General features: G+C 48.2%; 1 protein-coding gene across 50 annotated transcripts in view; it reads left to right on the top strand.

Moving 5' to 3' along the window:
• The window catches only part of PLA2G4C (phospholipase A2 group IVC), a 62801-nt gene that overhangs the window by 34694 nt on the left and 11613 nt on the right, over positions 1–16494 (top strand). For 19 of the 50 annotated variants that reach the window (XM_063801970.1, XM_063801976.1, XM_054673644.2 and 16 more), the window contains 4 exons: positions 1725–1832; positions 8728–8823; positions 9810–9902; positions 14465–14619. In XM_063801970.1, coding sequence (XP_063658040.1) covers positions 1725–1832; positions 8728–8823; positions 9810–9902; positions 14465–14619 — 452 coding nt within the window. Of the gene's footprint in view, positions 1–1724; positions 1833–8727; positions 8824–9809; positions 9903–14464; positions 14620–14779; positions 15045–16494 lie in introns of those variants that run through there. The other 31 variants (XM_063802005.1, XM_063801997.1, XM_063802007.1 and 28 more) reach the window with 6 other exon arrangements.

Here is a 16494-nt window from a genome sequence, read left to right as displayed (position 1 = left end):
GGGATTACAGGCACCTGCCACCACACCTGGCTAATTTTTGTATTTTTAGTAGAGACGAGTTTTCACTACATTACCCAGGCTGCTCTCGAACTCCTGACCTCAAGTGATCTGCCTGCCTGGGCCTCCCAAAGTGCTGGGATTACAGGTGTGAGCCACCGCGCTGGGCCAAGCTGCTTGCATCTCGTTGCTTCTCCTCTTGGCACAAGGTCTCCTTGTCTGTTCCATGAGAGGAGAGAGCTGGAGAGCCACAGAAGGCCTTTTGTAGCCAGGCCTGGAAGTATCGGGCACCAGCTCCACACACCTCCTGTTGGCCAGGATCAGTCACATGGCCCCAACCTAACTACAGCAGAGGCTGACAAAGGTGGTCTTCCTTCCAGTTGTGGAAGATGCAAGTGTGGCTTTTTCACAGGTCAACAGTCAGGTACAGAGTGAAGGTAGGTCCTGAGCACAGCCCTGCATCCACTTCATGCCTCCCTCCCTGTTTTAGTTGTGAAGGCTGCCAGGACAAAGTGCCATACATAGGCTGGCTGGCTTAGCAACAACAGAGATTAATTTCTCAGTTCTGGAGGCTGGAAGTCCAAGATCAGAGTACCAGTAGGGTTGGATTCTGGGGAACCCTCTTCTGGGTTGCAGAGAGCCAACTTCTTGCCACATGGCAGGCTTTAATGTTGTTTTTTGATGTCAGCATTCACCATATGCTGGTTATAGACAAGTCTGGAAGGAGAATCTATCTCCAACCTGCAAATGGTTAACTAACGTTGTGGGATGGTAGGCTGGTGATTGTACCACTGCACTCCAGCCTGGTGACAGAGCGACAACCTGTCTCAACAACAACAACAACAAAAAGAAATGGCAACCCCAAGGTGATGGTATTAAGAGATGGGGCCTTTGGGAGGTGTTGAGACCATGAGGGTGGAGCCCTCTTGATTTGGATTAATCCCTTATAAAACAAGCCTCAGAGAGCTCACTCCAGGGAATGCGGTGAAGGTTGAAGGGTAGAATTTATGCAAAATGCCAAGATGAGCCTGGCAGGTGACGTTCTCAGCAAATGTGAGCAGAGCTATTATCAGTGTGTGTGTGTGTGAGAGAGAGTTGAGCATCATCTAATTCATAAGTGTGGATAAAAATAAAAGAGGGGATGCCAGGCATGACAGCTCAATGCCTGTAATCCCAGCACTTTGGGAGGGCGAGGCGGGCGGATCACTTGAGGTCAGGAGTTCGAGACCAGCCTGGCCAACATGGTGAAACCCCATCTGTACTAAAAATACAAAAATTAGCTGGGCCTGGTGGTGGTGCGTGCCTGTAGTCCCAGATACTCCAGAGACTGAGCCAGGGGAATCACTTGAAACTGGGAGGCAGAGGTTGCAGTGAGCTGAGATTGCCCTATTGCACTCCAGCCTGGGCAACAGAGCAAGACTCTGTCTCAAATAAATAAATAAAATAGGGGAAGACTTTGCCTCCAACCCTGAAGAAAATAAGCGTGCAAAAGATGAGTAGAGGTGGAGGCAGAGATGAAGGAGCTAGAAAAAAGAGGCCAGAAAGTCAGAGAGAGTGAGGTAACATGGGGGTCAGCAGAAGGCAAGGGGAGAGAGGGTCACCTGGAGAAGGAGGTCACCTCGGGAGGAACCGCAGGGCATTGCAGAAGATGAGGCAGAGCAGGGTCTGTGATGTTCTTGGTAGGGTACTTGGACAGTATCTGAGACCACCTGGGTTTCTTGACGTAGATGAAGGCGGTGAGCCTGAACACACCTGGCTGACTGAGATGCTCGAGAATTGGACCAGGACCTCCCTGGAAAAGCAGGAGCAGCCCCATGAGGACCCCGAAAGGAAAGGTACCATGTGTAGTGTGATAAGTGTCATCAACAGTAAGTGCCACCAACCTTCTCCCCCCTCTTGCTCTTCCCCAACCCTATGGGCCAGTCCTGCAGGGGACATGACAAGATGTCCCACTGGTACAGTTTGGATGTTTGTTCCCTTCCACATCTCATGTTGGATGTAATCCCCCAATGTAAATTAGTTCAACCATTGTAGGAGACAGTGTGGAATTCCTCAAGGATCTAGATCCAGAAATACTATTTGACCCAGCAATCCCATTACTGGGTATATGCCCAGAGGAATATAAATCATTCTGTTAGAAAGATACAGGCACGTGTATGTTCACTGCAGCACTATTCACAATATCAGAGACATGGAATCAACCCAAATGCCCATCAGTGATAGACTGGATAAAGAAAATGTGGTACATATACACCATGGAATACTATGCAGCCAGAAAAAGGAACAAGATCATGTCCTTTGCAGGGATATGGGTGGAGCTGGAAGTCATTATCCTCAGCAAACTATTGCAGGAACAGAAAACCAAACACCTCATGTTCTCACTTATAAGTGGGAGCTGAATGATGAGAACACATGGACGCAAGGAGGGGAACAACACACACTGGGGCCTGTTGGGGGCGGGTGGGGAGAAGAAGAGCACCAGGAAAATTAGCTAATGCATGTGGGGCTTAATACCTATGTGATGGGTTGATAGGTGCAGCAAACCACCATGGCACATGTTTACCTGTGTAACAAATCTACACGTCCTGCACATGTATCCCGGAACTTAAAATTACATTAAATTAAATTAAATTAAATTAAAAGAAAAAGAAATGTAATCCCCAGTGTTGGAGGTGGGGCCTGGTGGGAGGTGATTGGATCATGGGGGCGGATCCCTCATGAACGGCTTAGCGTCATCCTCTTGGTGATTAGTGAGTGCTTGCTCTGAGTTCATGTGAGATACGGTTGTTTAGAAGTGTGTGGCACCTTCCCCCTCGCTCTCTTGCTCCTGCTCTCGGCAAGTGATGTGCCTGCTCCGCATTCACTTTCCATCATGATTGGAAGCTTCCTGAGGCCCCACCAGAAGCAGATGCCAGCACCATGCTTCCTATACAGCATTCAGAACTGTGAGACAATTAAACCTCTTTTCTTTATAAATTATCCAACCTCAGGTACTTCTTTATAGCAATGCAAGAATGGACTGATACGCCCACCCTCTATCCACCCAACCGGCCATCCATCCATCTAGGATGTCTTGAGTCATTAGCATGAAATAATAACTCTCCTAATAGCAGGCTGGGGGTAGGGGTGACAAAGGGGAAATGTCAGTCCAAGTGCCTGCCTGGAGGACTCATGGTCTAGAGGACGAGATGGAGAATAGACAGGTAAGCCAACCACAGGCAAGTCCATCCCCGACTGGGCTAATTTCTATGGAGAGGGCTGGGTGCAGTGGCTCACACCTGTAATCCCAGCACTTTGGGAGGCTGAGGCAGGAAGATCACTTGAGCCCAGGAGTTCAAAACCAGCTTGGGCAACATAGCAAGACCCCATCTCTACAAAATTTTTTGTAAAAAATTAGCTGGACATGGTAGTGCGTTCCCATGGTCCCAGCTACTCAGGAGGCTGAGGCAGGAGGATCACTTGAGCCCAAGAGGTCGAGGCTGTAGTGAGCTATGATTGTGCCACTGCATTCCAGCCTGGGTGACAGCGCAAGACCCTGTCTCGAAAAAATAATAAATAAGTAAATTATATGGAGAGACAAGGAGAGGCGAGAGCAGGTACCCGGTGAAAAATTCTGAGAGTGAAGTAGCGTGGATGAGGGACAATGAAGACAGTTGGTCGCTAAAGCCACTGCCTTCCTGAGATGACCCAGGGACAGCCAGTCTCACCCCCAGACATCCAACCTCTCACCTCTGTGATGACCCGGTGTCCAGGCACAGACACACCCAGAGTCCTCCCAACCAGCTGATTAGCACCTCACCAAGGAAAGGAAATCAAGGTGTACTCTCTTCAGACTCTAGATTTCCCTTCCTCCTCCTTTTATTCATGTTACATAAATTCCTGTTTTTATCTCTGTTGGATGAAATCAGTCTATTCTCTGGTTTCCTTTGTCTACAATTTAAAGAGGGAGCCGACTATTAACTTGGTGTCTCTGAGCTATTGTTGGCCAAGCTCCCCTTAGATGGGGTTAATGAAGAAGCCTCCTTTTCCAAGGTGATAGCTCAGAAGCAACTTCAAGAATGAGTGACAATGAGCCTACCCAGTGGAAATGTGGGGAAAGTCAGCCAGAGTTCATCTACTGACTTCAGTCTGGCAGATGAGAGGCTTGGGTTTACCCCTCCGGTGGGTAATGGAGAGAGATGGAATGTGCCACACGAAGCCCCACTATGACTTTCTATAAGGCCTGGCTCCTGTGCTGAAATGAGAACATACATCCTAGCCGGGCATGGTGGTGCGTGCACCTGTAGTCCCAGCTATTCGGGGAGGCCGAGGTGGGAGGATTCCTTAAGCCCAGGAGTTGGAGGCTGCAGTGAGCTATGAATGCACCACTGCACTCAGAGACCCCCATCCCTTAAAAAGTTTTCTTTTAAAGAACGTACTTTTTTTGTTTTGTTTTTTGTTTTTGTTTGTTTGTTTGTTTGAGATGGAGTCTCGCTCTGTCACCCAAGCTGGAGTGCGGTGGTGCAATCTTGGCTCACTGCAACCTCCGCCTCCCAGGTTCAAGCGATTCTCCTGCCTCAGCCTCCCGAGTAGCTGGGACCACAGGCATGCACCACCACACCCGGCTAATTTTTGTAATTTTAGTAGAGACAGGGTTTCATCATATTGGCCAGGCTGGTCTTGAACTCCTGACCTTGTGATCCACCCACCTCAGGCTCCCAAAGTGCTGGGATTACAGATGTGAGCCACTGTGCCCGGCCAATTCTTAACTTACTATAAAATATACTTGAGCCCAGGTATTCAAGACTAGCCTGGAAAACACTGTGAGACCTCATCTTTTTAAAACAAAATTAATAAATAGATAAAACATTTTAAAAAGCCAGGTGTGATGGCTCACGCCTGTAGTCCCAGCTACTCAGGAGGCTGAGGCGGGAGGGTCGCTTGAGGCCAGGAGTTCAAGACCAGCAAGCCTGGGCAACGTAGTGAGACCTCCTCTCTAAAATAAATAAATAAAAATATAAGATAGAATGGCCGGGTGTGGTGGCTCATGGCTGTAACCCCAGCACTTTGAGAGGCCGAGGTGGGCGGATCGCTTGAGGTCAGGAGCTTGAGACCAGCCTGGCCAACATGGCAAACTCTGTCTCTACTAAAAATGCAAAAATACAAAATTCGCCGGGCGTGGTGGCACATGCCTGTAATCCTAGCTACTTGGGAGGCTGAGGCAGGAGAATCACTTGCACCCGGGAGGCGGAGGTTGCAGTGAGCTGAGATCGTGCCATTGCACTCCAGCCTGGGCAACAAGAGTGAAACTCTGTCTCAAAAAAAAAGAAGAAGTATGGAGTCCTCAGGCCACATTTAGTTTTCTTTAACATGTTAAATATTAAAGGGCTATCAAAGCAATGTAGGTGTGATTTGCTTTTCTGCTGCTAAACTCTTGTAGAAGTTAATATTTATTAAGTGCCTACTATTTGCTGGATGTGTTAGGTTTCTTCAGAGAAACAGAGCCAATAAGATATCTATCTATCTGTATCTACCTATCTATGTTTCTGTCTGCCCAAATCTATGCATCTATATCTATGTATTTATAGCTATCTATCTCTATCTGTCTATTTAACTAGAGATATGTATTTTAACAAATTGGCTCATGGGATTGTGAAGATGACAAGTCCAAAATCCATGGGGCAGGCCAACAGGCCGGAAACCGAGACAGGATTTTTAAAAATTTAATTTAATTTAAAGTTTGAGGATACATGTGCAGGACATGCAGGTTTGTTACCCAGGTAAACGTATGCCATGGTGGTTTGCTGCACCTATCAACCCATCACCTAGATATTAAGCCCCACATGCATTAGCTGTTTACCCTGATGTTTTCCCTCCCACCGCCCCCTCAACAGGCCCCAGTGTGTGTTGTTCCCCTCCCTGTGTCCATATATTCTCATCATTCAGCTGCCACTTATAAGTGAGAACATGTGGTGTTTGGTTTTCTGTTCCTGCATTAGTTTGCTGAGGATAATGGCTTCCAGCTCCATCCCTGTCCCTGCAAAGGACATGATCTTGTTCCTTTTTCTGGTTGCATAGTATTCCATGGTGTATATGTGCCACATTTTCTTTATCCAGTCTACCATTGATGGGTATATTTGGTTGATTCCATGTCTTTGCTATTGTGAATAGTGCTGCAATGAGCATACGCATGCATGAGGCAGAATTTGATGCTCCAGTCTGGAGGTAGAATTTCTTCTTCTCTAGAAACTGTTTTGCCCTCAAAGCCTTCAACTGAGTAGATGAGACCCACCCACATTACTGAGAATAATCTTCTTGAAGTCAACTGATTTTAGCTGTCAACCACATCTACAAAATACCTTCACAGCCACATCTAGGCTAGTGTTTGATTAAATAACTGGTTACTGTGGCCCAGCCTAGTTGACATGTTAAACCATCCTCCCAACATCCTAAGTGCTATAGGCAGGCTCTTACTTATTCCTCATAAATCTATAAGGGATAGGTGTTACTCTCTTCCTGGTTTTACAGATGAGAACAGAGATGTTAAGTAACTTGCTCAGGGGCCCGGTGCAGTGGCTCATGTTTGTAATCCTAGCACTTTGGGAGGCCGAGGTGGGTGGATCACCTGAGGTCAGGAATTCGAGACCAGCCTGACCAACATAGCGAAACCCCGTCTCTACTACAAATACAAAAAAATATTTAGCCGGGCGTAGTGGTGGGTGCCTGTGGTCCTAGCTATTTGGGAGGCTGAGGCAGGAGAATCACTTGAGCCCAGGAGGCAGAGGTTGCAGTGAACCGAGATTGCACCACTGCACTACAGCCTGGGTGACAGAGCAAGACTGTCTCAAGAAAAAATAAATAAATAAAAGTAACTTGCTCAGGGTCACACAGCTAATGAGTGATGAAGTCAAATTCAAATCAGCATCTAGCTCAAGCACCCACCTCCCTACTAGCTTTGCTCTCTTGCCACTCTGCCCCTGCTGTTCAGAGAAAGGATTGGAGCTGAAAAACCAGGAAGAGGGAAATCAGGGGGGGAGGCAGTGTTGCATCCTGGATGGAAAAGATGCTGCATAAGGTACTGGCAGATGAGATTGGGAGGAGCAGAGACACTGAAGAGGAGGTGGAATTGGCAGGTCTTGGTGATAGTCCAGGGTGAGGGTGAGGAAGAGGCAGGCGTCTGGGATAATGACCTGGTTTATCCCTGACTGACTTGGCAGCCTCTTGGGCTGGGGAAGGGAGCACGGGAAAGTGTGCTGGGCATTTTGGAACAGCTCCTGGAACATTCTGCATCGTTCTCCCCCATGAACCTAAAGAGAACAAGCTCATTTCCCCAGATACACAGGTGATCATACCGTCATTAAATCGCCATCTTTTCCTTGCCAACTCCCCCAACCCCAACGGCTCAAAGTCATCTCACCTGTGGCTCAACGATAGATGCTGGATCTGATGGCCAGGACCCCCAGGCCCCTGTATGCCAACCTTTCCCAGCTCACCAGATTTGTCAGCTCTGCTGCCCTAACAAAAGTTGAAGCGGGGTGGCTTCAACTATAGGCTTTTATTTCCTCACCGTTTTTTGTTTTTTTTTGAGATGGGGGTTTCACCATGTTGCCCAGGCTGGTCTCGAACCCCTGACCTCAAGTGACCCACCCATCTGGGCCTCCCAGAGTGCTGGAATTACAGATGTGAGTCACTGTGCCCAGCCTTATTTTCTTACAATTCTGCAGGCAGGAAGTCCAAGATCAAGGTGCCAGTGGGGTCAGTTTCTCCTGAGGCCTCTCTCCATGGCTTGCAGAGGGATGGCCGCCTTCTCACCGCATCCTCCCAGCCCAGCCTTTCCTCAGTGCCTCAGTGCACACGCATTCTTGGTGTCTTCCTTTTTTTTTTTTTTTTTTTTTTTTTTTTTTTAGATACAAGGTCTCCCTTGTATCTAAATGATCTGAGTGATACAAGTGAGGCTGGAATGCCCAGGCTGGAGTGCAGTGGCACAATCATACATAGTTCACTTCAGCCTTGAACTACTGGGTTCAAGTGATCCTCCTGCCTCAGCCTTCTGAATAGCTGGGACCACAGGCATGCATTAATATGCCCAGCTAATTTGTTTATTTTATTTTATTTTTGTAAAGATGTGGTCTCGCTCTCTTGCCCAAACTGGTCTCAAACTTCTGGGCTCAAGCAATCCTCCCACCTCGGCTTCCCTAAGTCCTGGGATTACTCTGGTGCCTGGCACTCTTTCTCTTCTCATAAAGACCCCAGTCCTATTGAATTAGGATCCCACTCTCATGACCTCAGTTATCCTGAATGACCCCCCAACTTTTTTTTTTTTTTTTTTTTTTTGAGATGGAGTCTCGCTCCGTCATCAGGCTGGAGTTCAGTGGCACGATCTCGGCTCACTTCAGCCTCTGCCTCCCAGGTTCAAGTGATTCTCCTGCCTCAGCCTCCCCAGTAGCTGGGACTACAGGCATGCGCCACCACCACGCCCAGCTAATTTTTGTATTCTTAGTAGAGACAGGGTTTCACCATGTTGGCCAGGATGGTCTCGATCTCTTGATATTGTGATCCTTCTGCCTCGGCCTCCCAAAGTGCTGTGATGACTGGCGTGAGCCAACGCGCCGGCCCTGAATGACCTCTTTAAAAGTCCTGTCTCCAAATACAACCCCATGGGGGATGAGGGCTTCCATATATGACTTTGGTGGGGGCAGAAACCACTCAGTCTCCTGAACTCACCTTGGCTGTCTCGGCTTCTTTCCCTAGGCTCACTCAGTAACTTTATGGATTTTGTGAAGAAAACAGGCATTTGCGCTTCAAAGTGGGAATGGGGGACCACTCACAACTTCCTGTACAAACACAGTGAGAAAACCCTCCTCCCACCGCCCTGGTCTGTCTTTGCGTGTGAATGGGCTGGAGTAGGGGAAGGGGGCGGGCCTGAAACAATCCCAGGCTGGTCCTTCCCCAGAGCTTTGGAGGGGGGTGGTGTCAAGGTGCCCAGGGATCTGATTAGGGGAACTTTCGCTCAGTGGTGTGGTCCATACTGAAAAATGTGTGGCCTCGCTGTGAGTCCCAGTCATCGTGAAAAGCCTCACTGATGGCTTTCTCTGGTTTTGCAAAAATGCAAAAAACCCTAATTTCTTGTCAGCTAGTCCTAGGACCTGGTCTTCAAAAACACTTGTATGGGCTGGGCGCAGTGGCTCATGCCTGTAATCCCAGCACTTTGGGAGGCTGAGGCAGGCAGATCACTTGAGGTCAGGAGTTCAAGACCAGCTTGGCCAACATGGTAAAACCCTGTCTCTACTAAAAATACAAAAATTAGCCGGACAGGGTGGCAGGTGCCTGTAGTCCCAGCTACTCAGGAGGCTGAGGCAGGAGAATCGTTTGAACCCAGGAGGCAGAGGTTGCAGTGAGCCGCGATCATCCCACTGCACTCCGCCTGGCAACAGAGCGAGACACCATCTAAAAAAAAAAAACCACATACACTTGTATGGGTTTTCCCTTCAGGGGACTGACCCTCTCATTCGGGTGGAATTGATGTCAGACTCCTGGGAACTCACACTAAGGCCATTTAATAGTCTCCATAAGCTCCAATGTTCATAGCTGGTGGAGATCCTCTCCTATGACCATGCCAGTCCCTGCACCACTCGTGTATGTGTGTGTGTGTGTGTGTGTGTGTGTGTGTGTCTTGCTCTGTTGCCCAGGTGGGAATGCAGTGGTGCAATCATGGCTCACTGCAGCCTCAGCCTCCCCAGCTCAAGCAATCCTCCCATTTCAGCCTCCCGAATAGCTGGGAACACAGGCACACAGCACCATGCCCGGCTAATTTTTCTTTTTCTTTTTCATAGAGATGGGGTCTCACTATGTTGCCCAGACTGATCTTGAACTCCTGGGCTCAAGCGATCCTCCCACCTCAGCCTCCCAAAGTGCTGGGATTACAGGTGTGAGCCACCCCATGCCTGGCCTTCCCCACTCTTTTGTTACAAGACTATCGTGAACATCTTTATGTTTGTGGCACTGTTGCCCTTGTGCAAATCAAGAAAAGGTGCATCTTCCAGGGGGGTGAATTCCAAAATGTGCCCCCCTGGCCAGGGCTGTGTGTGGCCTGGGAAGGGAACCCTGGCTGGATGTCAGTCCTGCTCACCTCTCCTGGGGTGCTTCCTACAAGGCACACAGGACTTCAGCTGTGTCTGAGCACCATGCCATGCAGCTGCCGGGTCTTATGGCCTCGGAATACACCATCAAGCATCGAGTCACTGGATCATGGCGATGAGTGTTTTAGCATCAAATTTCTCCCTGAAGCGGTTGGATGAAGTCGCTTTCTCAGTAGCAATATATGAGAGTGTAAACCAAAAATAAAATTCTAGCCCCCCACCACCCAACCATCTGAATAGACCTCTCCTGTCAGCCAGGGCACTCCAAAGTTAACCTGAAAAATGGGTTCAGTCCCTGATGGGAAGTGGGGGTCGGACATGCCTCCTTATACCCTCCTCCCTTTTGGAATTCAGGAAAAGCCGACTAGCAGTCATGTCAACACAAATTTTTTTTTTTTTTTTTTTTGAGATGGAGTTTTGCTCTTTTTGCCCAGGCTGGAGTGCAATGGCGCGATCTCAGCTCACCGCAACCTCGGCCTCCTGGGTTTAAGCGATTCTCCTGCCTCCCGAGTAGCTGGGATTACAGGCATGCGCCACCACGCCTGGCTAATTTTGTATTTTTAGTAGAGACAGGGTTTCTCCATGTTGGTCAGGCTGGTCTCAAACTCCTGACCTCGTGATCTACCCACCTTGGCCTCCCAAAGTGTTGGGATTACAGGCGTGAGCCGCCTCAACACAGATTTTTAAGTCTGATAAGAAACATTTACATTCTGTTCTCTCTGAAGCCTGCTACCTGGAGGCATCATATACGTGATAAAACTTTGGTCTCCACAACCCCTTGTCATAACCCAGACATTCCTTTCTATTGCTAATAACTCTTTAAACCAATAGCCAATCAGATATTTTTATTTTATTTTCCATATATTTATTTATTTTATTTATTTATTTATTTATTTATTTATTTATTTTGCGATGGAGTCTCGCTCTGTCACCCAGGCTGCAGTACAGTGGTACAATCTTGGCTCACTGCAACCACCACCTCAGCCTCCTGAGTAGCTGGGATTACAGGCACATGTCACCATGCTCAACTGATTTTTGTATTTTTAGTAGAGACAGGGTTTCACCACATTGGCTAGGCTGGTCTCAAACTCCTAACCTCAAATGATCTGCCCACCTTGGCCTCCCAAAGTGCTGGGATTATAGGTGTACAGGTGTGAGCCACTGTGCCCAACCATCAATCAGAAAACTTTAAATCTACCTATAACCTGGAAGCCCCCCCACCGACCCCTCCTCACCCCTCACCTCTACCCCTCCACGACTTCAAGTCATCTCACCTTTCTGGACCGAACCAAGGTATATCTTAGATATATTTGATTGATGTCTCATATCTCCCTAAAATGTATAAACCTAGGCTGTGCCCCAACCACCTAGGCCACATGTTCTCAGGATCTCCTGAGGACTGTGTCACGGGCCATTGGTCACTCACATTTGGCTCAGAATAAACCTCTTCAAATATTTTCCAGAGTTTGACTCTTTTCATCAACAAGAGGAACCATTCCCAGAGGTACTGTCTTAGTCTGCTCAGGCTGCTGTGACAAAATCCCACAGACTGGGTGACTTAAACGACAGACATTTATTTTCTCACAGTTCTCAAGGCTGGAAGTCCAAAATCAAGTTGTCTGTGGGGTGAGTTCTTTCTGAGGCCTCTCTCTGCGATTTGCAGACAGCCACCTTCTCATATCCTCATATGGTCTTTGCTCCATGTGTGTCTCTGTTCTAATCCCCTCTTCTTAGAAGAGCACTAGTCATTCTATTGGAATGTTTCAAAGTTTTATCATGCAGATGTGTGAGAGGCATTGGAACCAGAGTGACTCCATCTTGAATGAGGGCTAGGAAAAATGAGGCTCAGCCTTGCTGGGCTGTATCCCCAGGAAGTTAGGCATTCCTAGCCTCTAGATGGTTATGGTTAAGGGAACAGATTAATAATGTTTACTAAACAGACTCAGACCCAGGAATGTCCTGATATCCTGATATCTTGAGAACAGACGCATTCCTAATTTTGCTTTAAAAATAATAATATAAGTTCTTGTAAAATATAGTAATTATGGTTTTTGGTTTTTTTTTTTTTTTTGAGACCGAGTTTTGCTCTTTGTTGCCCAGGCTAGAGTGCAGTGGCACAATCTCAGATTACTGCAACCTCCGCCTCCCGGGTTCAAGCGATTCTCCTGCCTCAGCCTCCCGAGTAGCTGGGATTACAGGCAGGTGCCACCACGCCTGGCTAATTTTTGTGTTTTTAGTAGAGACAGGATTTCACCATGTTGGTCAGGCTGGTCTTGAACTCCTGACCTCAGGTGATCCACCCACCTTGGCCTTCCAAAGTGCTGGGATTACAGGCGTGAGCCACCGTGCCCGGCCAAAATAGAGTAATTATGAAAATTAATCCTTTATCACAGATACTTGTAGCAGAGCACATCTCCCCATGTTTTTTTGTTGTTGTTGTTTTCCTATATATAACAAAAGGAGGAGGTGGTTGCATTTCTCCTCTTACTTTCCGTAACACCCTACTCTGTGGAGTAACTATTCTTTCACCCCTTTGCTTTCTTAACAGACTTACTTTCGCTTTGCACTGTGGACTCACCCTGAATTCTTTCTTGTGTGAGATCCAAGAACCCTTTCTTGGGGTCTGGATCGGGACCCCTTTCCAGTAACTGATGAAGGCTCCAGGTAGCAAGCTTCAGAGAGAATAGATTGTAAATGGTTCTTATCAGACTTAAGCTCTGGGTTGATATTAAATGCTGGTCAGCTTTCCTTACATTCCCAAAGGGAGGAGGGCATCGTGAGGCATGTCTGACCCTCCCTTCCTGTCACGGCCAGAACTAGGTTTTCAGGTTAACTCTGGGGTGCCCTGGCCAAGAGGAAGGGTTCATTCAGATGGTTGGGGGGGTGTTGTGGGGGGGTAGGAGTTGGGGAGGGTGTGGGGGGGCACGGGAGGGATGGGGGTGGGGGGGAGGGGCTTATCATTTTATTTTTGGTTTACGCTGTGAAAGGAAAATAAATCTTGGGACCCCAAAATCACCAAGTTAAAGGGAAAAGTCAAGCTGGGAACTGCCCAGGGCAAACCTGCCTCCCATTCTATTCAAAGTCACCCTCTGCTCACTGAGATAAATGTGTATCTGATTGCCTCCAGTTGGAAAGGCTAATGGAAACTCTAAAGAATGTTGGCTGGGCCCGTGGCTCACGCCTGTAATCCCAGCACTTTGGGAGGCAGAAGCGGGTAGATCACGAGGTCAGGAGTTCAAGACCAGCCTGGCCAAGATGGGGAAACCCTGTCTCTACTAGAAATACAAAAATTAGCTCAGCATGGTGGCGGGTGCCTGTAATCCCAGCTACTTGGGAGGCTGAGGCAGAGAATTACTTGAAGCCAGGAGGTGGAGGTTGCAGTGAGCTGAGATTGCACCACTGCACTCCCGTCTGGGCAACAGAACGAGACTCCTTCTCAAAAAAAAAAGAATGCAACCATTTACTTCTTATCTACCTGTGACCTGGAAGCCCCCTCCCTGCTTTGAGTTGTCCCACCTTTCCAGACCGAACCAGTGTTCATCTTACATATATTGATATCTCAGGTCTTCCTAAAATGTCTAAACCAAGCTGTGCCCCAACCGCCTTGGGCACATGTCATCATGACCTCCTGAGGCTGTGTCACGGTTGTGCATCCTTAACCTTGGCAAAATAAACTTTCTACACTGACCGAGACTTGTCTCAGAAACATTGGGTTAACAACACTCTCACATATTGCTGCTGAGAAGGCAGCTTCATTTGGAACTTCACGCCAAAAACCCCATTTTACCTTAATTACCTCTTTAAAGACCCTGTCTCCAAATACAGTCACATTCTGAGGTACTGGAGGTAAGAGCTTCAACATGTGTTTGTCTGTTTATTTGTTTATTTATTTGAGATAGAGTCTCGCTCTGTCACCCAGGCTGGAGTGCAGTGGCGCGATCTCAGCTCACTGCAACATCCGCCTCCCGGGTTCAAGTGATCCTCCTGCCTCAGCCTCCCGAGTAGCTGTGATTACAGGCACCCGCCACCACACCTGGCTAATTTTGGTATTTCTAGTAGAGACAGGGTTTCCCCATCTTGGCCAGGCTGATCTTGAACTCCTGACCTCAAGTGATCCGCCCGCCTCAGCCCCCAAAGTGCTGGGATTTCAGGCGTGAGGCACCGCACCCAGCCAGGGCTTCAACATATGAATCTGGGAAGAGAGAGAAGTCAGCTCCTAGTCGGCAACCTCACAACTGCTGCCTACACTGACAACGATCATTTTCCCATCCCCCTCTCTGCCTTCCATTTACAAGTCTTGCTTTCAGTCCCCGGAAGCAGCTGATCCTCTTTCTTCCTGGGCACCACAGGTGGCATCCGGGACAAGATAATGAGCAGCCGGAAGCACCTCCACCTGGTGGATGCTGGTTTAGCCATCAACACTCCCTTCCCACTCGTGCTGCCCCCGACGCGGGAGGTTCACCTCATCCTCTCCTTCGACTTCAGTGCCGGAGATCCTTTCGAGGTAATCGAGAAGGGCCTTGGGGCCGGTCCCGGGTGGGAGGTGGGCTGCGGCGAAGCTGACTTTGCGGAGGAACTGAGGACGCGGGCTGGGAAGCGGGCAATGGGGAGGTGCTGGCTGGGAAGTCCAGAGAGCAAAATCAACTCACCCATCGCTCCCGAAGCACCCGCAGTCGGCCACATCCAACGAACTTCTGATCCAAAGCCATCCCAGACCTTCCCGGGCCCCTCTTCCTGGCAGATGACTCTCCCCGCTTCTGCGTCCTGCCTGCCCATTCATACCAGTTTGAACTGCAACAGCCTAGCTCCTCACCTGTGCACCTCCTTCCCCAGGTGTGCACGTCTCCAGCCCCGAGCGCGTGTCTTCCTGCTCATCTGGGTTTCCTGGGCAAATAGTGGCCCTCAATAAATGTTTGCTGAGTGAGAACATATGCAAGTATATTTGTCTTAGCACATATTGCACCTTCCCAGTGGCCACTAGGATCCGTTCTCCCTGCCTTCATATCCCAGCTCTGCCACTTACCAGCTGTGTGGCCTGATCCAATGTGTGTAACTTCTGTGCATGTCGGTTTCCTCAGCTGTAAAATTGGGCTAACGATGGCTCCACCAGGAGTTGTTCTGTGGATTAAATTAATACTTGTTAATACATGTGAAGTGCTTAGCACAGTATCTGCCACTTACTGTGGGGTTTATAAACATTTTCCTCCCCTCCCCTCCCCTCCCCTCATGGCCTCCTTTCGAGACTGGGTCTTATGGTGTGATCATAGCTCACTGCAGCCTCAACCTCCTGGGCTCAAGCGATCCTCCCACCTCACCCTCCCAAGTAGCTGGGACGCAGGCACACACCGCCACACCAGGCTAGTTTTCTAAATTGTTTTAGAGACAGGGTCTTGCTATGTTGCCCAGGCTGGTCTTGAACTCCTGGCCTCAAGCGATTCTCCCACCACCCAAGGCTAGGATTACAGGCACAAGCTGCCCTGCCCAGCTATTTTATTAAAAAATATATACACGTACATAATACATAACTATATCTATTACATGATACATACCGATACATAGTAGTATATATAAAATAATCATGGTAGAACATATCATCTATTATATTTATGTGTAATGTAATATATATTTATATTCACACACTTCTATCAGTTTACATTCTGTAATATGAATTAGGAACATCCATCCTCTTCCCCATACCATGATCCAGAACCAACTTGTCACCATCTTTCTAGACCCTTGGCCCAGGAATACCCAGGCTTTCTGGTCTTAGGATTTCTGCTGAAATAAATATCCCAAGACAATATGATAAAGGTGGAATGAGATATCAAGGTCTTGGGAGTCCTTTTCTGCCGAATCTCTGCTGCATGAGCCCGAGCGACAGGCGTAACCTCTGAACCTCAGTTTTCTCATCCTGAAAATGGGAACCACATCCTCTGGCTCGCAGGAGATCTGCAGAGTCTCTGCACCATGCCTGGTCCATAGCTGGTGTTCAGGATTAACAACAATGCTTATCTGGTGATGATGAGAATAGCAAGAGTAATAGGAAGAAAACCGGCAGCATTTGTTAAACTTCAATCAAAGACGACTTCAGAGACCTAAGCTGTCCACTACAGTGGTTGCCGGCCACATGTGGCACTTGAGCACTTGAAATGTGCCTGGCCCAAGTTGAAGTGTGCTATGAAGATAAAATACACCTCGGATTTTAATGACTGAGTATGGAAAACGCATGTCAAAGACCTTATTCGTAATTGGTATATTGACATACTAGGCAGGGCTCTCCAGAGGGACAGAACCAATAGGATCTATGTCTAGATGAAAGGGAGTTTCAGGATCACAAGGTGGAGTCCTACAATAGGCCGTCTGCGAGCTGAGGAAGAAA

This window comes from Pan troglodytes, chromosome 20, assembly GCF_028858775.2.
Source record: "Pan troglodytes isolate AG18354 chromosome 20, NHGRI_mPanTro3-v2.0_pri, whole genome shotgun sequence".
Lineage (NCBI taxonomy): Eukaryota > Metazoa > Chordata > Mammalia > Primates > Hominidae > Pan > Pan troglodytes.
The sequence above is the reverse complement of the archived record's forward strand: the minus strand, read 5'-3'. Positions and strand labels throughout refer to the sequence as shown.